This window comes from Pleurodeles waltl, chromosome 12 (genome assembly GCF_031143425.1).
Source record: "Pleurodeles waltl isolate 20211129_DDA chromosome 12, aPleWal1.hap1.20221129, whole genome shotgun sequence".
NCBI lineage: Eukaryota > Metazoa > Chordata > Amphibia > Caudata > Salamandridae > Pleurodeles > Pleurodeles waltl.
This window is the reverse complement of record NC_090451.1, coordinates 684,217,622-684,242,518: the sequence shown is the minus strand read 5'-3', so window position 1 is coordinate 684,242,518 and position 24,897 is coordinate 684,217,622. Positions and strand designations below refer to the sequence as shown.

Genomic DNA, 24,897 nt, shown 5'->3' with positions numbered 1-24,897 from the left:
GAGGCTACAGAAACTCAGGCAATGGGAATTGTCTGAGGGCAAACGAGTCCACCTGAAGGGTGCCTCACACACAAAGATGTGATGGTCTACATCTAAAATGAAGCCACCACTCTTCATCGGCAAGATAATACAGAATCAGGCTGTTAACTCTTATCCAGGGAGCTTGCCAGATGATTTGTAAAAAAAACAAATTCCTTGATGCTGTGCCAAAGAACAGAATCTCAATGCTTCATGACACAAAGCATGGGACCCTACTCCTTCCTGTTTGTTGACATATGTCATCTGGCTATATTGTCCATCAAGTTCTGAACCAACTGGCTGCCAAACAAGGAAGTCTTTGAGTGGCAGTCACATTGGTTGCAGTTTTAGCAGAAGATTTGAAGAACCCACCCTTCCAGAGACCAGAGTTTCCTGTCCTCCAGATTAGCACAACACCCGAGGTTTGATGCTTCGTCACCGCAGTGGTCACTGTTGTTGGAGTGAGGAAGGATCTCCACTTCAATAGGTATTCCCTCTACCGACCATCAAACTAGGTCTGCAGCAGCATTCCGTGAAAGTATTATAGTGTCAGACAGACTTTCCTTGTGTTAGACCAACTGCCTGCGGAGGCACTACTAAAGTGCCATCGTGCACTAGTGTGCAAAAGTGACAAAGAGGATGCAAGAAGTCTACAGAGCAAGCAAGTGTAAGACCTTCCAGGCTAGAATCTGAACACCTTCCCTAAACAGCTGAATCATATTCGGAATGTCTTGGATACTCTGAAGGAGAGGATAAGCTTGGAAGGATGTTTTGTCCAGTACTGTCCCTAACAACAGAAGGCACTGTGAAGGCTCCAGATGAGATTTGGGTTTGTGATGAAAAAGACCCAACAGGAATAGAAGGGATACTGTTGAATGCAGGTGGTGCAACATTATCTGCTGAGACTGCACCTTGGGCAAACAGTCATGCAAGTATGAAAGCACCAGAATTCCTGATTTTCTGAAAAATGCCACTACCACCATCATCACCTTGATGAAGACTTGAGGTGCTGATGTTAGTGAACATGGAAGTACTGTAAATTGGTAATGAGTGGACCCCACTACAAAACACAAGTACTTCCTGTGTGCTTGCAGGACTATACCTGAGAGCAGTGAACCTATTCGGTGCCGGGGTGGAAGTAGATTTGACCATATATCTTTTACAGGAATAACAAAAGCTTAATTAAGAGAAAAGCAGAGGATTTGCAGCTGAAGTGGATGATTGTAAAATATCCGTGAAGATGTTATTTGTTGACTCAGCTGAAGGCAGGTCAGTTCCAAAACATCAGCTGTTTTCTTAAAGACTCTGTAGTAGGGAGAAGTGTCAGCCGGAGTCGGACCTGAAGGTGGATTGATATCCAGACCCTTAGCTTCCTGTAAAGCACTCTTATGCTCCTCTAGATGTTGTCATTGTCATTAACAGGATCCTGATCTCTTATTGTGGCAGAGTCTGTGCAAAAATATGTTAAATCTGACCTGCATATGACTAGTAGTAGTTGTACCTCCTCCAGGAGGTTCTCTTCTAAAGTGTTGAGTCTTGACAAGAAAAATTGGTACAGTCAGGGCGATGTCGTGGACAGCATCAGAAGAGGTGCACATGCAAGCATAAGTACTGACCCAACAATAATAAAGAGCTGAACCAGATTGACACTAGGCACCAGGAGAGGACCCATAGGCAGGAATCCAAGCGGAGCCCCAGTTAGACCCAGGGGGGCGCTAATACAAAAATATCTTACATTGCATGGAGGGATGCAGAGAGACCCCGTGCAAGCAACTCTGCGTGCGTCGGTGCCGGATGAAAAGGGTGAGGACTGGCACAGCTGGGGATAGGAACGGAGGAGCCATTCCGATTGTTATGGAGAATAAGACTGAATACATTTGTGGTATTTACTTTTTTATTTTGAGGATCTCAAAGAAGGAGAATAAGCCAGACAACTTGTTGTAGATTGAGTGCATTGCCAAGCCTGATGGTTTTCATATAGTAATGTTAAATGTTATCCCTTGTGTTATTATGTTTCTTAAAAATATTTTTTAACAAGCCTGGATGAACCAACAAATGAATTAAGAGGTCACGAAACATGTGTTGGCTTTAGATTTTTGGTAAAGTTCTCATTGAAAACAATTACATAAAAGCATTAAGAACTTTGAGCATCACGTCCCTTCAATGTAAACTTTGGAAACCTGTCTATTATTATACTGACAGCCTATGGAGACATAGACGGTCATTATAAACCGCCATGACGGTGTTGGCGGGTGAAACCGCCAGCCGGCATGGCGGCCCAACCCAGCACATAATGATCCCGAAGCCCTCACTGACTGCCAGGCTTCCACCGTCAGGCAGCCTGGCAGCGGGCGGAAACATTATCCGACAGGGCAGCGGGGCTACCCCTCGGATAATGTTTCCTAATCCTCCAGCCTTTCCCTGGCAGGCTTCCCAACCAGGGAAAGGCTGGCAGAAGGGGTGCACCGGGGCCCCAGTGCAGTGTCCTGTCGCACAGGTCAGTGCCTGATTTTCGGGCAGTGATCTGTGCGATGGGTGCAGCTGCACCCGCTGCACAGAGACATTGGCAGCGGCTCCATATGGAGCTGCTGTCAATGTCCCGGCCAGGCCTTCCTGTGGGCCGGCGGGCGGAAACAATGTTTCCGCCCGCTGGCCCAGAGGAAGGTTCATTATTTGGCCGGTGGGGATCTGGGGACGTTGGCGGTCAGTGTTTTGACCGCCAGCATGAACACGGCGGTAAGGGCCATAATGACAGAGTCTACAATGAATGATGCTGTTGATAGCCAAAATATGAGTGCTGAATTTAGAGACTACATAACTGTTATGATATTGACACCCTGTATAGGAGAGGCTTGACAGGAATGATTTAGACATGTTGTGAAATAGACAGTCAACATGACAGTGAGGGTGTTGAGATTCTATGTGGGGTGATGACATTGAGAACCTAAACAGGAGGGATGAAATTGAGTGTCTGTCTAGGGTTGTATTTGAGTCCCTATACAGCAGTGACATTTGAGATTGCTGATGGCATTGAGAACCAAAATACGAGTGATGACATTAAGAGTATAGGCATAATTATACTGACCACAAAGCAGTAAGACCTTTGAGGAGGGTTATAACACTGACAGTTAAAACAGGCAGCTGTGAAGGCGTCAAGACTCTGTGGGCATGATTACAACCTTGGCAGATGGGATACTCCACCACAGACGTGACGAATATCCAGCTCGCTGTTTTTCAAGTCCCATAGGATATAATGGAACTTGTAATAAAGTGGGCGGGATATCCGTCACATTTGTGATGGAGTATCTCATCCGCCAAAGTTGTAATCAGGCCCAAAATGTCATGATGACACTGATGGCTAAAATAGGAAGCATGGCTCTGAGAGTCCGTAAAGGATTAAGGACACTGAGAGCCCACATAGCAGTCCTTGAGTCTATGCGGGGCTGATGCTGAAAGCCCATATTGGTGACACCACACTCAGAGTCTATACAGGGTTTATGACACTGAGAAACACTGAAGTGATAATGGTAAAAGACTGCATGGGGTGTTAGTCATGAGCCATTGACAGATGTCCTTCTCACACTCGCTGTCAATCTTTCTTGTCTGGTGCAAGGAAAACATTTATGGAAGAGTGCATCTTTAGAATAATTGCAAAAGAGGAATACTTCAGTGTCTTTGTGCTACATGGGCATTAGCATATGCTTTCAACAGGCATACAGTGAAAAAGGAGGCAATCTGGCATAACTGGTCCATGTTCAAAGTCAAACTCCATGCCTGATTCTTGCAACACCTCAGAATTATGCCCATGCCAAATTTGTGGACTACTGGCTGTGACGCACCTCTTTCACCCAGATCTCTGAGACCATTTCCTCCCGGTAGCTGGAGAGAAAAGGTCCTAAGTATGACAAGAAAGCAGATGCCAGAAGGCAATCTCCCACCAGATAGCCAAGGTCTTCCTCGAGGCCCTACAAAGAAACAAAGAAAACATATAATGAAAATGCATTTCAACCCCGGCCAGCGTTTAAAGGTAGAATACTCTTATTTACAAAGTGAATCCAATTAACTTACCTGGCATGGGTTCATTCTACAAATGGCTCTCATTTTGGTTTTGCCATTTTTAGAGGAGATAATATAGTGTACACCATGATAACTGGCAGCAAACACATTAAATGCTGCTGTAAGTGAACACTTCCTTCCGTGTCCGGAATGCATCCATCAACCAACCAAATCATCACAATGTTTATTGTTTAATGCCTTTACTTAGGTATTTTTGCAGTACAGTACTTTGTAATCCCATCCACTGTTCCTAAAAATTTGGAAGGGAACCTAGAGAAGGGGAAGTGAAGAGTAGCAAAACCAACGGGGAAAGTAACAATGAGGTGAGACCAAAAATCTATCAATCTCTTATATAACTTTTCCCTCCAACCTTGTTCAAACTGTAACTGGAGTGGGGCGTAGAATCAAGTAAGCTCAATCTATAAGCAATACATAAAGGGTTGCACCTCCAATACTGCACAAGCTCAACTGGGATCCATTTCACAGATAGAATCCATAAATGTGTAAGCTGCTTCAACCTGTATAAATGTAGAAGGCCTTTGCTTCTCAAAAGACTCAAGGTTTCATTGGGTGTTAACTAGATGGCTAAATGCCGAATTCTAAAAACTCCTTTACAATGTCTTGAAAAGTCATCTTGCATTAAGTCAGAAAATATCAAAATCTTACTACCTCAGGTAAGCATTTCTTTGTTCTTGGAAGCAACATGTAGGATTTCATCCCTCACTTCATTATCCCCGACAACATGATTACAGTTCCTTCCCAACTGGCTTCCCAAATTGACTTTGCGGCATAGCCTGAATGCCCATTAAAATATGTCTTATGAGTTAAGTTTTTCTCCATAACCTTAATGCTTGGGAAGACATCACCGGTTTTGGTTCACATCTGTGGCAAATCCTATTGTTCAGACACTAAATTCCGTTGGAAGACTCTCTAGGCTCCTTCCCCTGCACCCAGTAGACAGAAGCTATTCCACATTCTTTACAGTGAGTAGGCTGTTTTGTCTATATTCAACTGCAGTCAAATTGATCTAAAAGAGCTGGTTCTCATCTCATTCCCTTGTACTGCCCAGTCAGCCCGTCTCTCTTTAGGCGAATGCCCTTTAACATTTTCTCTATTGCAGTCACATTTATTTTGGAGTTAGTAGTACTCTATGAAAGCTTCTGGCTTACACATTTGAAAATCTGCTTGATGTCAACCGAGGCAGTGCACATTTTTCCTGTACCTCTTCCTTTTTCTCTCAGGAGTGGTTGGCTTGAAAACTTTCTTAATTTCAATTTACATTTTCATATTGTCTAGTAATATTTCTCTTAAATGGTGCACTGGATACAAAGAAACCATCAGGGCTCCGCTGTTTGAGGAAATGTTTTTGTGTGATCTTTAGGTCATTTTGTAGCATTAAAATGTCAAGTAGAGCAAATTAGGAGCTAATGAACAGGTCACTGTTTCACTAGTCTCTTGAGCGTGATCAAGATCGCAGAGGTGTTTAGATTCCTGATTGCAGCCAAAAGGATTCGGCCAACCCTTACCAAAAAGATAAAGAGGCAAGGTTGGGTGTGGTATCTATTGAATGTGTCCTTCAATAGCTGTGTCTGCAATTTTCTACAGCTGATATGCAGACAGAAAGGGTATATTCACCCTAAAGCTTGGAACCCAGAATATAGGTGGTTTTCTTCTATGTTTATTGTGGTTGAAGGTAGATTGTATGACTTGTGTGGTGCTGCCTGGGTTTAGTTCACTACCAGGAGTGCAATATAAACAATGCTTAAAATGTGAATTTATTTCATGCATTGATTATATAGGCCCACAGGCAAGGGCTTATCTTCAGATAGCAAGTGCTGAGAAGAGCACTCATGTTTCTTCCTGAAAGCCTTGCATTAGGCAACCTTGATACACCAGAGGCTCTTGTTTAACTCACTGAACAAGTTCAGTATGTGCCTTTGCCTCAGTTCCCGAGTGTCAGTTATTAACAGGACTTATCCAGCTGCTCTGGGAGGATTCAGATCCAACAAGCTCAGAGTCATTTTGCCACCCCTTCCATAATGGATCCTCTTGCTGCATGGTTGAGGTCAGATTTTTTGTGTACAGGCATACCACCACATTGCTTCACATTTATAGCACAGCTTGGCCTTCAGCTTCAACATCGATACGTGTCAAGGACAGGTATTTTTCATTGAAGCATTATGGAAATGGAATTGAAGCCCTTGAATCTTCTCCCACACATCTTTTTTTGAAGTATTGGGAACTTTAAGAGGTTACTTTACGAAAATGCCAGTTAGGGGAAAAGACATTGCAGGATTGGCCCTTTGCTTCACCCTTACCACTGACTCCTTTGTGCCACTCGGGGGCTGGGAGAAGAGCAAACAGTAGACACTAAAGAAAGTAACCAAATCTTTAGCAATCTAGCTAACTGTCATAGACATGCCAGTACCACTTACTTATGATGCCTAGAATGTGGATTCAGAGGACCAGCTGTTACCCCTGGCTACCTCTAATTGATGTTCCTGTAAGAGGTGATTTTCACATTTCTGTATAATACCATGCTGTCATACTCTTCTTGTCTAGTTTGGGACATAAGCCTATGTTACAGTGTCCTATCAATCAAGTGTTTCATAAACAGCTAGATGTACGGCACAGGTGCCTGATGACTAAAGAGATGCCAGGCTGTATACTGGAACCGTTTTTGTTGTTGTAATTGTCTGAAGTTTGCTAACCATTTGTTTCTGAGGGAGAATGGTTGCCTGAATGTTTTGTTTTCAGACTGCCCTGCTGCCCATCTTTCTATGGGACCCCAGCACATGATGTATCTATCAGTGAAATGGAGCTTACTCATGCTAAGGACTTAGAGCAAGGACCCAAATCAGGAAAATGTAAATGTGCCATTTACAGTAAAACAGCATATTTTGAATTGAAGATAAATGAACAATTAAACTGTGTAGAAAACATTTATGCAGAGGACTGAAGCCACTGTTTTTCTGATGTGCACACATCATCAGGCAAAGATCACTATCCACATGAAATCAACCTGATACGTCTTCAAAACCAAGTACACCCCTCCCAAGGCACTTCCATAATCACACTGGAAGCCTCGAAAACCAAGGAAGATGACATCATACTGGTGATCACTGCTCTGTCCAGTGTAGGTGAATTTGTCAGACTTGATCTTAAAAGGCCCATCACTCCCCCTTTAGTTCACAGAGAACGCCTCTAGGCCCATGCAGAGGGCACTTTGCTAGTCGAAGAAGGTATTTGCTGAGGCCCTGGAACATAGATATGATTTTCGTCCACTTTGCTTGGCTGTGCAGATGAAGGAATAGTTTCTTACCTGTAACTCCAGTTCTCTCGTAGGGGTATTTCCATGATAGTCATAAGTACTGAATAGTTCTGCACGCCTGCGGGGACCCCGGAGCACTGTTCTGAAGTGTCTTCTTAAATGTAGATGTTCGCCTTTCTTGAGGAAGGCCTGCAAAGTCACTTAAGAAAGTCAATGTGCAGCCTAGAGGAAAGGCTACAAAGGCCAAATTGTTCATTCTTTTGGTTGAAAAAAGGGTACTGTAGTATGGATATACATTAAAAAACATGAATATTCTAGAGATGATGTAGAAAAAATCTTTCACAGACCTTTTTACAACTTTAAAATAAGGATGAAACAATGCAGGGCAGTGTAGCCCATAGGCTGCCATTATACAGAATGTAAATAGAGCTGTGCCTTTAAGAAGAGAAAGACTTCCTGTATCCCATCATGCATAGCAAAAGGCAGTTGCCTCAGTTCTTTTTGTAGGCTTGTAATGTGACGTGAAGAAGTCTGAAAATATCTTTCATTATTAATATTATTATAATAATTATTATCATGTCAACTTCACCAGGGAGGAGGGAGGGTTGCTTATGACTATCATGGAAATACCCCTACGAGAGAACTGGAGTTACAGGTAATAAACTATTCCTTCTCTCACAGGGATTTCCATGTATAGTCATAAGCACTGAATAGATTAGCAAGCCCATCCCAATAACAGCGGTGGAGTAGACAGAACAATAAAGAAATAATAAATCATGCAAAGAAATTCTTAAGAGAGGCCTGTCCAACTTGAGCATCTGTCCTAGCATCCGAATCAAGAGAGTAATGCTTAGTAAAGGTTCAAAGGGGTGTAGCATCAGAAGCGAAAGGAGATGGACGTCTAGTAGAAGGAAAAACATTTTTTAAACCTTCTAGGAAATCTTTAATGGCTGGGATTTTAAAGAAAGAGGTTTGTGAAGGACTTTTCCTATATGCTGTTAGAGCTGCAAGGTGTACTCTGATTGATGAAAACTGTAAGCCAGACTATGCCAGGTGTAATAGATATGGAAGAATAGCTTGTTCTCCGCATGTCGTTGGGTCAAAGTTCTTGTCCGAACACCATATGCAGAACCTTTTCCATTTGAAGGCATAAGCTGTTCTTGTGGAAGGGCGTTTTGCCTCCCTTAGAATCTCCATTCAGTCCTGAGGAAGATTAAGGTGACCATACTGTACTAGCTCAGGAGCCATGCTGCCCAATTCAAAGACGAGAGGTTGGGATGTCTCATCTGGCCTCGAAACTTCGTGAGAAGGTCGGGGTGGCATGGCAATCTGATATGTCAACGGAGTGACTGGTGAAGAAGGTCCGGAAACCACCAATGCCGTGGCCACTCCGGAGCAATGAGAATCATCTTGGTGTTGGAGTGAGACAGCTTGAGGAGGACTGTCGGTATCAGGGGAAGCGGTGGAAAGGCGTAAAGACATTTTCCTGACCAGTCTATCCACAGGGCATTACCCAATGTTCCTGGATGGTAGTACCTGGAGGCAAAGTCTTGGCATTTTTTGTTTTCTGGGGTTGCGAATAGATCTATAGGGGTACCCCACATGGAAAAGATGGAGTGGACGACATCGTCGTGCAGATCCCACTCGTGGTTTTTGTCCATTGCTCGGCTGAGGGCATCCGCTTGGACATTATGTATGCCTGGAAGGTGAGCTGCTACTATTGTTAAGTTCCTGGCTAGAAGCCAGTGCCAAATTGTTTGGGACAGAGTTCTGGATTGGTGCCCCCTTGTTTGTTCAAGTAATACATGGTGGCCATGTTGTCTGTTTGGAGAAGCAGAGTTTTCGTAATCAATGCGGGGAGGAAGGCCTGGAGCGCAAGATGGACTGGTCGTAACTCTAGGAGATTGATGTGATATAGTCTTCCCCTCTGCGACCAAGAGCCTGGAATCTGAAGGTGATCCATATGCGCTCCCCATCCGAGCAGCGATGCACCCGTGACTATCGTCTGAGTGGGAGGCTGTTGGTGGAATGGCATCCCTTTCAGGAGATTTCTTGGAGAACACCACCACTTGAGGGATTGAATGGCATGGGGAGAAAGAAGGATGCTGTCCTCCCAATCGTCTACTAGTTGATTCCATTGGTTTTCTAGGCACTCCTGTAAATGTCTCATATGGAGGCGAGCGTTGGGAGTGAGACAGATGCAAGACGCCATCGACCCCAGGAGAGAGGATACCGTCCTTGCAGTGGTCGGAGGGATTTTCTCGAGTAGCTGGCACTTCTGGAGGATTGATAACCGTCGTTCCTCCGAAGGAAACACCTTTGCTTGAGTGGTGTCGATGATGGCGCCTAAGAAGTGCAACCTCTGTACAGGTGATGTTGTGGACTTGGAGAGATTGACCTGAAGGCCCAGTCTCTGGAGTAGTTGGTAGGTCCAATTGAAATGCTGTTGGGCCTCTTGGTATGTGGATGCTTTTATGAGCAAATCGACTAGGTAGGGATAGACGAAGTTCCGATGTTTCCTTAAATGGGCTGCCACCACCGCCATGCATTTGGAAAACGTCCTCGGTGCTGACTTGAGGCCGAAGGGTAGCACTGTATATTGGTAATGGCTTTGTCCGACGAGAAATCTTAAGAACGTCCAATGTTTTTTGACCACAGGAATGTGGAAGTAAGCGTTGCAGAGATCTATTGAACAGAGCCAATCGCCTTGATGAAGTTGGGGATAGATTTGGTGTAAGGATAGCATTCTGAATTTTTCTTTGCAAATCCATTTGTTGGCTATTCTTAGAACGAGAATGGGTCGGAACTCGTGCTTGTCTTTTTTTGCTACCAGGAAGTACCTTGAGTAGATTCCCTTTCCTTGCTGGTTCATAGGAACAGGTTCTATCGCCTTCTTTTGTAATAGGGCTCTGACCTCTACTTTGAGAGCGTCGAGGTGGTATTTCACCGGTTTGGGTGGAATAGAAGGCGGAGGGTTTATGAACCTGAGACAATAGCCATTCTGTACAATATTCAAAACCCAGGCGTCTGATGTTATGCGTTGTCACTCTTCCAGATGATGTGAAATACTTCCCCCTACCGGAGTGGGTAACGGAAGAGGGGGAAGTAAGGATTCAGGGTTTAGACGCTGATGTTTGACATCCTGTTTGGGCGGTCTGTGGTGTGGACCGACCCCTTGTTTGTTTTTGCTGGGTCAAAAAAGGTCTCTGGTGTTGCTGGTGCTGGGATCTAGGCAGCACCCACTGCGGAGTTTGAAGCCTTTGAGCAAAAAATCTACGGTGGTAGGGACGGAAAGTTTTCCGCTGTTCTCTTGGCTTCTCGATGCCCACTGCCTTAAGAGTGTCTAATTCTGTCTTCATCCTAGACATCTCATCGTCAGCATGAGACCCAAACAAAGTGGAATCTGAAAAAGGAAGGTTCTGTATCCTCTGTTGCGCTTCTGGCTTGAGTGAAGTAAGGCGTAGCCAGGAATGTCTTCTTAAGGATATGCCATGACAATAACTATGAGCAGATAATATGGAGGAGTCCGCAGCCGCGCTAATCACCTGCTTGGAGACCATGGTGCCTTAGTTTACAATTTCCAAAAAATCCTCCTTTTTGTCTTTGGGAAGGTAATCAGCAAATTGTAGCATAGAATACCAAAGGGCGTGTTCATACCTGCCCAAAAGGGCAGTCGCACTAGCCGCTTTCATGGTGATGGCTGATGTTGAGCAAACTTTGCGGCCTGCGGCATCAATCTTTCTACTCTCCTTGTCTGGTGGAGAGGACGACGACAGAGATGTTGAATGTAGATTTTTAGCAGCCACGATTACCATCGTATCGGGCACTGGATCCGCTCTCAGAAATAAAGGGTTCTGCTCAGGAGGACAGTATTTCTTTATGAGTCTGGAAGGAGCAGTCTTGGTTGTGGATGGTGTAAGAAAAATATCCATTGCCGGTTCAAGTAACCCTGGGACCAGCGGTAGTAATGGTCTAGCCGAAGAGAAGGTTTTAGAAATGTCACAGGCATCAGGTTTAAGAGATGATGGCAGGCAAATAATACAGACTTGATGTGGGTCTGTTTTGGCCTTCTTCCTGCCACAGCTAGGGCACTTATCAAAAAGTGAAGGTATGCTGGTGGAAAAAGCCTTAAATATCTGTCTGAATTTGACAAAAAAAGACAGAAAACAGTCACTCTGGTTGAAAAACATAGAGTGAAAATGAAATCCAAAGGATTTGTGTTGAATTTTAGTCAAAAAACCTATAAATAGATGGAGCTCAATGCTTCAGGGTCCTGTCAGAAGGAGCCAGAAAAAAGAACTGAGGCAACTGCCTTTTGCTATGCATGATGGGATACAGGAAGTCTTTTTCTTCTTAAAGGCACAGCTCTATTTACATTCTGTATAATGGCAGCCTGTGGGCTACACTGCCCTGCATTGCTTCATCCTTATTTTAAAGTTGTAAAAAGGTTTGTGATAGATTTTTTTCTACATCATCTCTAGAATATACATGTTTTTTTAATGTATATCTATAATACAGTAACCTTTTTTCAACCAGAAAAATGAACAATTTGGCCTTTGTAGCCTTTCCTCTAGGCTGCACATTGACTTTCTTAAGTGACTTTGCAGGCCTTCCTCAAGAAAGGCGAACATCTACATTTAAAAAGACACTTCAGAACAGTGCCCCGGGGTCCCCGCAGGCATGCAGAACTATTCAGCGCTTATGACTATTCATGGGAATCCCCTACGAGAGAACTCTGAAATTTCCCAACTTGACCGTCTGTGTCAAAGTCAGGTTGCAAACCTTGTCCTCTGGCTCAGAGGCAGCTGGTCTCCAGAGACACCAAGGAATCCCAGGAAATATACTCTTGGCATAAAGGAACACCTTCCCGATTACACCTGTTCCACACAAAGCCCTGGAACATGAATCTTCTAAAGGAAAATCTGACAATGGTTGGTGATGTCCTTTTGTAACAAATTCAGGCACCATGTAGGGTATCAATAGCGTATAGAAGCTGCAATGGATAAATCAGAGGCAGGGCCACAGTCCCACAAATAAAGACACAATTAACAAATCAGAAAGTCTACTGTGAAATGAAACAAGCAACTCAATTAAGCGTGGTAAAGTCATCACATCAAGAAGAGGCTACCTGGTCAAAGTGAATCTTCATAGAAGGCTGTCATAGCATTCAACCAATTACTCTTCTCACAAAGCAAGACAGCCATGCTAGGAAACATGTAAACTTTTTTCTACTTCACCATTTACTGAGTTCCTCTGAAACATCTACGAAATGCTACACACTTATCCAATCAATTTGCATTCTTGCTTATCTGATGATGGATGTCAGATGAAATCAGGAGCATTTTAGCGCTATTTAGGAGTACACTGAACGTTTTCTGATTGTACTCCATGGCTATCCACTGCAGAGAATAAATGTATTGCACATTATACCATGGAGGTCAAGCACAAGGTAGTTCACTATGGGTGGATTAACTATTAACGCCGAAACTCCAGGTATTGGGGATTTTTGTGCTTAGATACCGAGTAGATGGAAAAAAACGTTTCCTTTCAAAATTCCTGCACATAAATTTGGACTTTGTAAGATAATTCCATGTAATTGGCAATAACTGAGCCAATCCCTTTTTTCCAGACAAAATTAAACAGAGAAATCCAAGTGCTGTGTGCAGTAATACTCCCATTGAGCATCTGCTCCGAGGGGATGGTAATGGGAGTGAGGGGCAGTACAGGGCATGGGGTGGGAGAAGTGAGGTTAGATGGCTCTCAGAGGGAAGAAAAGAATGTTGCCTGGCAGGGAGGAAAATTACATGCTCCTCTTGCTGTAGGAGGGGGTCTGGGGAGAGTTGTGGGTTGAGTCTGAGCTATTATTGCACTGATTTTATTGGTTGGATTTTACAGCCATTAACTAAGGGTTAGGTGTACCCTTACTCCTAAATATTAGACCATTATAGAGTGGAGTGGTATCCCAGCTCTGAATACCTCTCCAACAAACTTGTAATCAGTCTGTAAGAAGGGGAAGAGGCATTCTAGTCATAGATCTCTTTCTGCTGCATTTGACAAGGTCAATCTTGGCATCTTGCTATTACAACTGAAGGCAGTGGGACTCACTGGGCAGGAACGATCTTGGTTCACCTCATTCCTAAAGCACAGATCTCAGTCTGTGATGCTGTATCATTCCGTTCTCTGGAGATCACCTGGCTCTACGTTGATTTCTAGCGTTCTGCTCTGTCCATAGCCTATTAAACTTATATATTCAGCCCCTTAGCAGGCAGATTTGCTCCTTTTGCTTGACACCCTCTTGTACATGGATGACATTCAGCTGCAGCTGAAATTTGATCAAGGCACAACAAATTCAATTGTAAGATTGAAAGACTGACTGATTCCAAGGCATTAAAGATGAGATGCCCCTAATTTGTCTAAAGCTAAATGTTGCTAAAACCTAGGTGCTAGTCATAGAAAGGGTTGTTGAGTGTTGTCTCTTGATCTTTAACCACAGAAGTTGGAAACACATCCTACGCAGGGATCCACAGAAACAAAAAACTGGCAGTGTTGTTTGAATAAGAATTATAATTCCTCTCCCAAATATAGAGGGTCTGGTTAACAAGATACAGCCCCTCAAAACGCTGGAGAAAATGTCTACTTTCCTCCCTGTGGAGAGGCTTGGTCAAGGGGTAGGTGCTTGTATCCTTCGCTCTTGTAGACTGCTGCAAATCCAGCTACATGGGCCTGTCTAACAGCTCTAATGCAAGTTACAGTGCAAACCAATCAAAGCAACGAGAAAAGTGACAGAACTATAAAAATGTGATCACGTCTTACGTGCCAAATTTCAACTAAGTTGGTAACCCATAGGAAAGTGAATCATATTTAAGATAGCTTGTTTTGTCAAACATGCGTATTTTAAAACTGGTCTCCTTTTCCCTCTGAGATGGTCAGTCCTACCTGCCGATCAGAATCCTCCCCTCTAGGGCTGCTATTTTACTTAAAACTTCTCAGAGTAGAAAAACATGTCCAGAAGGAAGTGCCTTCCGGTCACTGGTTCCAAGAGTCTGGAATGGGTTACCACTGGAAATTTAGGCTATCCAAAACTTTGTTGCCTTTAAGGCTGCAACACCCTACTCACCGACACTGTTAGCAACTGTGATGTATTTTCCTGTGCTGTTTTTTTTATTTGTTGTCATGAAGAAGAAGAGGAGGAGAAAGAAGAGGTAGAGGTGGAGGAAGAAGAAGAGGATGAGCAGAAAACTACTCTGGTTAATTTCTCCCATAACTAGGGTGGTAATTTAAATGTGAGCTTACCTTGACTGTCACCTCCCATCGTTCTTTCTCCCCTGCAAGGCCAGATACCAGCTTCCCTGCTCGATCAAGTTTGATTTCCATCACCTCAGACTCCTTCCGCAGTTCCTCCTTTTGATTCAGTTTTTCATCATACTGTTGTTTTAGCTGCTCCAGTTTCTCCCCCACCTGGAGAAGGAATGCACAAAATCTGTTCATTAACAGGCATTCTAGTCTGATGGACAGTGTTTATGTAACAGATTGACAGCCACTGTTCTCAAGACATTTTCTCCACAACTCTAAAGGAATGAGGGACTATGCTCCAAATGTATAAGCCAATTAAAGGGCAGCAGCCTAAAACTTCAAGTTTATACATGTTATATACTTCAAATCTTTCCACAGGTATTTATTAACACAACACTTTCCTTAAGGGGTTGTGTGCATTTTTAGACAATTGAGCTGCCTAGGGCTACAACTCTTTCTCAATCACATTGTAAATTCATAATTCACTTTCATCTTGCACTGAGTGGAGGCAGCATAAATACGGAATGCCAATATAGAAATGCTCAAGGGATATATGAGAAGTAGTATTACCCTTTTCCTGAATCTTTAAACAGAACCTTGAACAACTACAGTCCAGAAAAACTGTAAAAACAAATATATTTGCAAAATACAGTGAATCTGGGGTACAGTGGTTCAAGATTTAGATCTAGACTTCATCTGAAATCTATATTTTAACTACCAGATAGCTGTGATGAGACTCTCAATACACCAACACCCTGGCTTTATGGAACACACTACTCTTTCATTATTCTTTCTGGTTTGCATTTATGCAACAGCTACATGCTCTCTACCTGGCCTGTGGTATTTCCCAGCAATAGATAGCTCCATGTAACGTGATAGGAGGTAAAAATTCATTTCTGTACGAGATGGAAAAAGAGCAACACCTCCTATGGGGAGATGATATATGAGTTGCTGATGTTTGCCTAGGAACTCCAGGAGATCATTTGGTTCTTTAAGTGAAGCTTTGGCAGTGGAAGACCTCTTCATGACTCTAGAAGTTTCACAGTACATCATTAATAGCAACTTACACATTTCACAGAATTTAACTTAAAGAAAGGCAACAATGTATTTGTCATTGCATCTCCAAGTTGTAGGAAGACTGCACCTGAATTTAAATTAATGGTATTTTGTAACGAATGGCACCATAAGATAGGTGAGAAGAAAGATTCTGGATCAATGCTCACCTCGCGAAGCTTGGCTTGAAGTTCCGCCAGAGATTTTTGCTTTTCCTCCAGCTGGGCCATGGCAGCATTCATGCGAGCACGCTTGGGTTCCACTACCCGGTAAATTCGGCCATACATCTGTCAAAAGAAAGAAAGAAGGTGTAAGTAGTGGTGTGGAGAACCCAGAGTATGTCATGAGTAGTAGTAGAAATATTTTTAATTCCACACGCTATCCCTACTTTACAATTTTGAAAGTAACTAGGCAAAAATGTATTAAGCAATACATAGTTTGTAAAATGTTGTGTTAGGCGGGTACATCAGATAGGAAGCCACCCAGTACAAAGCAGCATGCTTGGACAGACACTGCTTGCTAGACTCACCAAGCAAAGCACAGTCACTATAGGACTGGTATTATCTGTAGTCATATAAAGCCTCAATCTTTAAATATTTCACTTGATGCTGTTGAGGATGTACGTCAGAATACCGATAACAAAAGTACTCTTTCATATACATATATAGTGACTTTGATATTGTTTACAAAACTATTACTCTACTGAGTGTAGATTTTCTAGTATTAACCCCAATGGAACTATATTTTTGTAAACAATATTAAAGGCAATATTTTTGTTTTCCTAACAATATTTGTGATGTAAGATTTTAATGAAGCTGTCAACACTGTACAAACAAGACTTCCTGCTTAGCAACCCACGAGGTTTCTTACCATTCTTAAACCTGTCAAAAACTACCAACAAAGTGTCTTGATGAAGCTTTTACGATCTAGAAAATTAAGTACTGTTTGGCCAGGGCTCGGTCTCCAAATAATATGACTATTCTGCGTATGTAGCTCTATCTTGGGGCAAAAAGCACAGGATCGAATTCATAAAGAAGAATACCTTTATACATGAATATAGTTATAGAGAGTCTAATTCAGAGTAAAGTTGTTGAAGAAACACATTTGCAAACAAAACTCTTGAAATGAAATTCAATGAAAGTTAAATTTGTAGAGTGCACTCATCCCCATAGGTGTGTGTCTTGGAGCTAAAACTATTACTGGGAAAACTGACAAGCATAAACAAAACCCCATAGGAAAACAAGCTAAATGGAAAATAGTCGGGTTTTAGAGTCTTCCTGAAAACAGTATGGCTATGGAAAGATCTGATATATAAGGGGATGTTATTCCATGCTCTGTCTGTTCCCAGGAGAAACATCTACCACCCTAAGATGAGTGGGTCCCTTTATGAAATACTACATTCTTAGAGAAGGTAGAACAGAGGTTTCTGCATGGAACTCACCAAATAAATTTCGATCACACAGCCACCAAAATGAGGACCGGAAATTTGAAATTAGAAATTCTGCCTAAGAATAGGATCTCTGTTTCTTTCAGCATTGAGCTTTAAACAATTCTTCTTCATCCAGACTCCATTTTCTTGCATGCATTTATGAAATCTAAGGGACGTCTCTTGTTCATTGCTTAATATGGATGCAATAATCTGCATGTCATCTGTGTATTCACTATTGAAAAATAAAAAGTTCAGATAAGCTTGGCGAGAGAAGAAACAAAGATTGAAGTGCTAGACTAGTGGATGATCCCTGAGGCACTCCACATGGGAGAGAGAAGGTAATAGATGAGACGTAGTTAATGGTAAAATCTTGTTCCCGATCTATAAGGTAAGAGCTCAGTAAGGTCAGAGATTTGTGTTGAATCCCTGGCTGATTCAGACAGGCGATCAACACATAGTGGCTGACAGTGTGAAACGCCGCTGAGATTTCTAACAGGATGAGAACTGCTTTCCCACCGCTATCGATGACAGATCTAATTTTGTCCGTGGCAATGACAATGACCCCTTCTGTACTGCAGTTGCTTCTAAAACCAAACTGAGCTGGATCTAGGAGCTCATGCTTTTCCAGGAAAGAAGACAGCTCTTGACTGATTGCTTTATCTAATATTTTCTCTGGCATGGGTGGGAGTGATACAAAGAGAAATTATTTCAGGACCAAAGAGCAGCCAGGCAGTTTTTTCTAATTAAAGGGGTGACTGCAACTGTTTTACAAGCTTTTGGAAAACTACCTGCACTAATTATATTGTTAAAAATCTCAGCAAAGATTTCAGTAGCAAGATGCAGAATTTTTGACGTACAAGAGTTAGAAAGAGCTCCTGATTGATGTAACAGATACGGTCGGGTACCTGCTTTACAGTAAGAGTAGGAAAATTATGAAAGAAATGGGAAGACTCATGTGGATTCTGTAGCAATAAATGATACAGTGTCCTTTTGATTAGATGATAAAAAAAAATGATAGATCATATTTACTTTGTTTTGAAAGAAACTTGCTAGTTCATTGCAAAATGATTGGATAATTTCATTACTAATATTATTTGGGAGATTCGTGAGAACTTTGATTCTCATGAAAATATCTTTTGAGGAAATTTTTGCTGAGAAGATCTTGTGCAAAAATTATTTATTTTTTTCCTGGAAAATTGGAGCGTTATAGTCATGAATTAACAATTTATATATTTTTCTTTTTCAAAGAGAGGGGTCTTTATTTTTCTTGTTCTTGTCTCTGGCATTTTTGTTTAACAACCCTGAAAGCGTCAGAAAACCAGGGTGCAGTTTGCCTGTTCCGCTTAGTCGCCATTATTTTAAGTAGGGCTACAGAGTCAAGAGTATTAGTAACCCAACATACATAGTAAGTTACAATCTACATCTTCAGCTAGCTGAAGAGTTGAGTTTGTCAATGCCTCAATCAATGTCACTGACGTGAATTTGTACACAGGCGTGAATTTTCCGTGCTTGACCAAAGTTAAATAAGGATGAGCACAGACCTGGTGATTTAAGCTTGAAAATCACCCCTTTATTATCCAACCAAATAAGTGGTAATGTGGAGACACAGCTTAGGGAAGGACTGTTTGAGAAAATCCCATCAAGTGTGTGATTGGCTAAATAAGTGAGGTTGGTAACCAGTTGAGAAATTAAAAAATCTATCCATTATTTCTAGCAAAGCTAGAATATCAGCATTTTTACTACCCTCAAGATGAAAGTTGTAATTCCCTAATCTAGTGATGTTAGTTGTAAGGAAATGCCTCCTTGGCATGGTTACCCTCTGACTTTTTGCCTTTGCTGATGCCAAGTTATGATTTGAAAGTGTGCTGAGGCCTGCTAACCAGGCCCCAGCATCAGTGTTCTTTCCCTAACCTGTACCTTTGTCTCCACAATTGGCACACCCTGGCATCCAGGTAAGTCCCTTGTAAATGGTACCCCTGGTACCAAGGGCCCCGATGCCAGGGAAGGTCTCCAAGAGCTGCAGCATGTCTTATGCCACCCTGGAGACCCCTCACTCAGCACAGACACACTGCTTGCCAGCTTGTGTGTGCTGGTGGGGAGAAAATGACTAAGTCGACATGGCACTCCCCTGAGGGTGCCATGCCAACCTCACACTGCCCATGGCATAGATAAGTCACCCCTCCAGCAGGCCTTACAGCCCTAAGGCAGGGTGCACTATACCATAGGTGAGGGCATAGGTGCATGAGCACTATGCCCGTACAGTGCCTAAGCAAAACCTTAGACATTGTAAGTGCAGGGTAGCCATAAGAGTATATGGTCTGGGAGTCTGTCAAACACGAACTCCACAGCACCATAATGGCTACACTGAAAACTGGGAAGTTTGGTATCAAACTTCTCAGCACAATAAATGCACACTGATGCCAGTGTACATTTTATCGTGAAATACACCCCAGAGGGCATCTTAGAGATGCCCCCTGAAAACATACCTGACTTCCAGTGTGGGCTGACTAGTTTTACCAGCCTGTCACACACCAGACATGTTGCTGGCCACATGGGGAGAGTGCCTTTGTCACTCTGTGGCCAGGAACACAGCCTGTACTGGGTGAAGGTGCTTCTCACCTCCCCCTGCAGGAACTGTAACACCTGGCGGTGACAGCATTTTTGTTACAAAAAAAAGGACCCCCTTTGTTACAGCGCCACAGGGCATCCCAGCTAGTGGAGATGCCTGCCCCCTCCGGCCACGGCCCCACTTTTGGCGGCAAGGCCGGAGGAGATAATGAGAAAAACAAGGAGGAGTCACTGACCAGTCAGGACAACCTCTAAGGTGTCCTGAGCTGAGGTGACTCTGACTTTTAGAAATCCTCCATCTTGCAGAGGGAGGATTCCCCCAATAGGATTAGGGATGTGCCCCCCTCCCCTCAAGGAGGAGGCACAAAGAGGGTGTAGGCACCCTCAGGGCTAGTAGCCATTGGCTACTGCCCTCCCAGACCTAAACACACCCCTAAATTGAGTATTTAGGGCCCCCCAGAACCTAGGAAGATAGATTCCTGCAACCTGAAGATGAAGAAGGACTGCTGACCTGAAGCCCTGCAGAGAAGACGGAGACACCAACTGCTTTGGCCCCAGCCCTACCGGCCTGTGTCCCCACTTCAAGAGAAACTGCAACAGCGACGTGTCCCTCAGGGTCCAGCGACCTCCGAAGCCTCAGAGGACTACCCTGCATCTTAAAGGACCAAGAACTCCTGAGGACAGCGGCCCTGTTCCAAAGAAACTACAACTTGCAAACAAAGAAACAACTTTTAAAGGACTGCACGTTTTCCACCGGAAGCGTGAGACTTTCCACTCTGCACCCGACGCCCCCGGCTCGACCTGTGGAGAAACAACACTACAGGGAGGACTCCCCGGCGACTGCGACCCTGTGAGTAGCCAGAGTTGACCCCCCTGAGGCCCCCCAGCGACACCTGCAGAGGGAATCCAGAAGCTCCCCCTGACCGCGACTGCCTGCTTCCAAGAAACTGACGCCTGGTAAAGACACTGCACCCGCAGCCCCCAAGACCTGAAGGATCCAACCTCCAGTGCAGAAGTGACCCCCAGGTGGCCTTCTCCCTTGCCCAGGTGGTGGCTACCCCGAAGAGCCCCCCCCCCTTGCCTGTCTGCTTTGCTGAAGAGACCCCTGGGTCTCCCATTGAAATCTATTGCAAACCTGACGCCTGTTTGCACTCTGCACCCGGCCGCCCCCGTGCTGCTGAGGGTGTACTTTTTGTGCTGACTTGTGTCCCCCCGCCGGTGCCCTACAAAACCCCCCTGGTCTGCCCTCCGAAGTCGCGGGTACTTACCTGCTGGCAGACTGGAACCAGAGCACCCCCTTCTCCATTGAAGCCTATGCGTTTTGGGCACCACTTTGACCTCTGCACCTGACCGGCCCTGAGCTGCTGGTGTCGTAACTTTGGGGTTGCCCTGAACCCCCAACGGTGGGCTACCTTGGACCCAACTTTGAACCCTGTAGGTGGTTTACTTACCTGCAAAACTAACAAATACTTACCTCCCCAGGAACTGTTGAAATTTGCACTGTCTAGTTTTAAAATAGCTTATTGACATTTTTGCCAAAACTGTACATGCTATTTTGCTGATTCAAAGTTGCTATGATACTTGAGTGAAATACCTTTCATTTGAAGTATTGATTGTAAATCTTGAACCTGTGGTTCTTAAAATAAACTAAGAAAATATATTTTTCTATTTAAACACCTGTTGGCCTGGAATTGTCTTTGATTGTGTGTCTCTCATTTATTGCCCGAGTGTGTACAACAAATGCTTAACACTACCCTCTGATAAGCCTACTGCACGACCACACTACCACAAAACAGAGCATTAGAATTATCTATTTTTGCCACTATCTTACCTCTAAGGGGAACCCTTGGACTCTGTGCATGCTATTTCTTACTTTGAAATAGTACATACAGAGCCAACTTCCTACATTAGTGGAATAAAGGAAAGGTTCCAATAATGCACTCAAAGTTTGAAGAGGGTGATTTATTAAAAGAGCGGCAAAAGTATGGCCCAAAAAGGTTCTTGGTTAACAACAGGACTCCTGAAGCGAAACCACTGTACCAAATTCCTTTGTAGCACAAATGTATTTCTTCCCTCTTCTAAATCAGAACCAGAAACCTCACTCCAAACTGTTTCTTCAAATTAGCCATTTCCCTTGTCATAGCCTTCAATCTAAACGGAATCCAAATACTGTTATCCTTTTTCTTATTACACCAGAAACTTAACTCCAAACTCTATCTTTAAATTAGTCATTGCCCTAGACATAGGCCCTCATTACAACTTTGGCGGGCGGCGGAGGCCGCCCGCCAAAGTTGCGCGTCGTGAATACCGCACCGCGGTCGGAAGACCGCGGCGGGTATTCAGAGTTTTGCCCTGGGCTGGCGGGCGACCGCCAAAAGGCCGCCCGCCAGCCCAGGGGAAAACTACCTTCCCACGAGGACGCCGGCTCGTAATCGAGCCGGCGGAGTGGGAAGGTGCGACGGGTGCAGTGGCACCCGTCGCGTATTTCACTGTCTGCAATGCAGACAGTGAAATACAAAGTGGGGCCCTCTTACGGGGGCCCCTGCAGTGCCCATGCCATTGGCATGGGCACTGCAGGGGCCCCCAGGGGCCCCACGACAAGCCATACCGCCATCCTGTTCCTGGCGGCCGAACCGCCAGGAACAGGATGGCGGTATGGCTTGTCAGAATCCCCTCGGCGGCGCAGCAAGCTGCGCCGCCTTGGAGGATTCAAACGGGCCACGGGAAACTGGCGGGAGACCGCCAGTTTTCCTGTTCTGACCGCGGCGTTACCGCCGCGGTCAGAATGCCCTGCGGGGCACCGCCAGCCTGTCGGCGGTGCTCCCGCGTGCCGCGGCCCTGGCGGTTCTATACCGCCAGGGTCGTAATGAGGGCCATAGCCTTCAATCTCAACTAAATGTGAATACTGCTATCCTTATTCTGAACCGGACATGTACTTTAAACCCCACTCTTACTCTAAATCATCCCTTTAATCATATTACTAAATTTACCTATCCCTTCGCAGCATCTTTATCCCCTTCATTTAAGGTGTTATTTTATAACAATCTCAAAATAAATGTTTTTTTTAATGGGTTTCATTTTTTATTGTGGCAGTCTCAAAGTATTTCTCTGTTTAGATTTCCCTCTAACGGCATAATCACTTAAAAAGAACATGCAACAATGTCTTGGGTACAATGTAATATAATTATAATTTTGTATTATGAAAGGAAAAATCTTAAAAACGGAGTAAATCAATGCTAGGTAATATAAATACATGCTTGCAGGTTTATTGAGGACTTAAAATGACCAGTCAGGGAGACCTAAAGGAGGTATGAGTGACTTCTGCTCTCAAAATGGAGAAAAACAAAGAAAGAAAAATAAAGGCAACACTACAAATAAATATTTGATGAGCACACTCTCTAACTAACAGATCTGAATATACCAGATTTAAGACATGGTGTCAGTGGGCTTTTGTTTGTGGCCAGCAGCCCTGCTACTACCTCACCTCCATAGCGCGCACCCACATGCAGAGAGACTTAGCAGCAAGGGAGACACGCCCAATTATTTCTGGATGGAAGTCAGGCTGAGCACAGTATCCCCCAATTTTCTTCAGCACACGATCTGATATGTTGTCTTTGTCGAAATAGATCAGCTGCTTGATGAAGTTTTGATCACCTTGGGGATAGAAATCAAGGGAACATGCATTACACAAGATGGTTGCAAGACACTGAATTCACAAGATGAATTGAAGTTGCAAAAATACAAATCAGGAAAATCTACTTTTATGACTTTGGTATTCTTAGTCTTGCTCTCCCCTATACAAAGCTGGTTAGGAGCCACCTTCAGCACAGGCAAAACTGGAATACATTTTCAAAAACTGTAGCATCACTTTAACATTTTGACACAGCACTATCTCAAACCATACATTTTGGCGGTCAATACGACCCTGGCGGTCTTCTGATCGCCAGGGCAGTGGTGGCAGTCGGACCGCTGCTTATGTGGCAGTTTGGCAGCCAGATTACGAAAGTGGCGGCTGCGCCACGGTCGGACTGCCAACACTGCCAGATCATGACCTATCATCAGCAGTGCTTAATTTGAGCCGGTGGTCTCCGGTACGGGCCACAGACACTTATTTTTTAAGGGCCGGCACTTATTTTTCTGTACATGTGAAAGACGGAGGAAGAGAAAAGGTATAGTTTCTTACCTGCAACTCCAGTTCTCTCGTAGGGGTATTTCCATGATAGTCATAAGCGTTGAATATTTCCCGCCCGCCTGCGGTGACTCCGGAGCACTGTTTCCAATATAACTTCTTAAGTGTCCATGTTCGCCTTACTTCAGAAAGGCCTGCCAAGTCACTTAAGAATGTTCCTATGCAGCCTATAGGAAAGGCTACAGTGTTCAAACTTCTTCATCCAGTTTGTTCTTGAGGTAAATGCATTTAAATGCCTGAACAAATGAATATATTTTTCAGAAAAAATCCTTCACAAACCTTTTTTATATTAGAAAACCCCTATGAAGGAGTGCAGAGCAGTATAGCCCATAGTCTGCCATTAGTAATGAAGAAAAAGGAGACTATGCCTTTAAGAGCAGCCAGTCCTCCAGTATCCCATCATGCCTAGAGAGGCAGTTACCTCAGTTCTTTTTTCAGGCAGCTCTTAGCTGATAATAATGATTAACCTAATGAAGCAATCTGTCTGCTCCCCCGGGGAGGTGGGAGGGTTGCTTATGACTATCATGGAAATACCCCTACGAGAGAACTGGAGTTACAGGTAAGAAACTATACCTTCTCTCGTAGGGGATTTCCATGTATAGTCATAAGAGTTGAATAGAATAGCAAGCCCATCCCATAACACGCGGAGGAGCAGACAGAACACTCAGAAAACACTCTCTCAAGCAAAGAGGTTCCTAAGAGAAGCCTGTCCTACTTGAGCATCTGCCCTAGCATCAGAGTCAAGGCAATAATGCTTGGTAAAGGTGTGAATAGATCTCCAAGTCGCAGCTCTACAAATGTCTGCTAATGGAACATTCCTCAATAAAGCAGTTGTTGCTGACTTGCCTATGGTGGAATGCACTTTTGCTTTGCCCTGTAGAGTTTTCTTAGCTAGTTGATAGCAAAACAAAATACAGGAGACTATCCATCTCGATATTGACTGTTTGGAGGTGGCTAAACCGGTATGGACCGTACCATAATTAACGAACAGTTGTGAAGTTCTCCGAAGGGAATTAGTCT

At 43.8% G+C, this 24,897-nt stretch overlaps 1 protein-coding gene across 1 annotated transcript in view; it reads right to left on the bottom strand.

Moving 5' to 3' along the window:
• DNAH2 (dynein axonemal heavy chain 2) overlaps positions 1-24,897 on the bottom strand; it is a 1,666,550-nt gene that overhangs the window by 314,315 nt on the left and 1,327,338 nt on the right. The window contains exons 64-67 of the mRNA XM_069218683.1: positions 23,173-23,342; positions 15,862-15,978; positions 14,639-14,803; positions 3,858-3,983 (exon numbers count right to left, since the gene is read on the bottom strand). Coding sequence (XP_069074784.1) covers positions 3,858-3,983; positions 14,639-14,803; positions 15,862-15,978; positions 23,173-23,342 — 578 coding nt within the window. The remainder of the gene's footprint in view (positions 1-3,857; positions 3,984-14,638; positions 14,804-15,861; positions 15,979-23,172; positions 23,343-24,897) is intronic.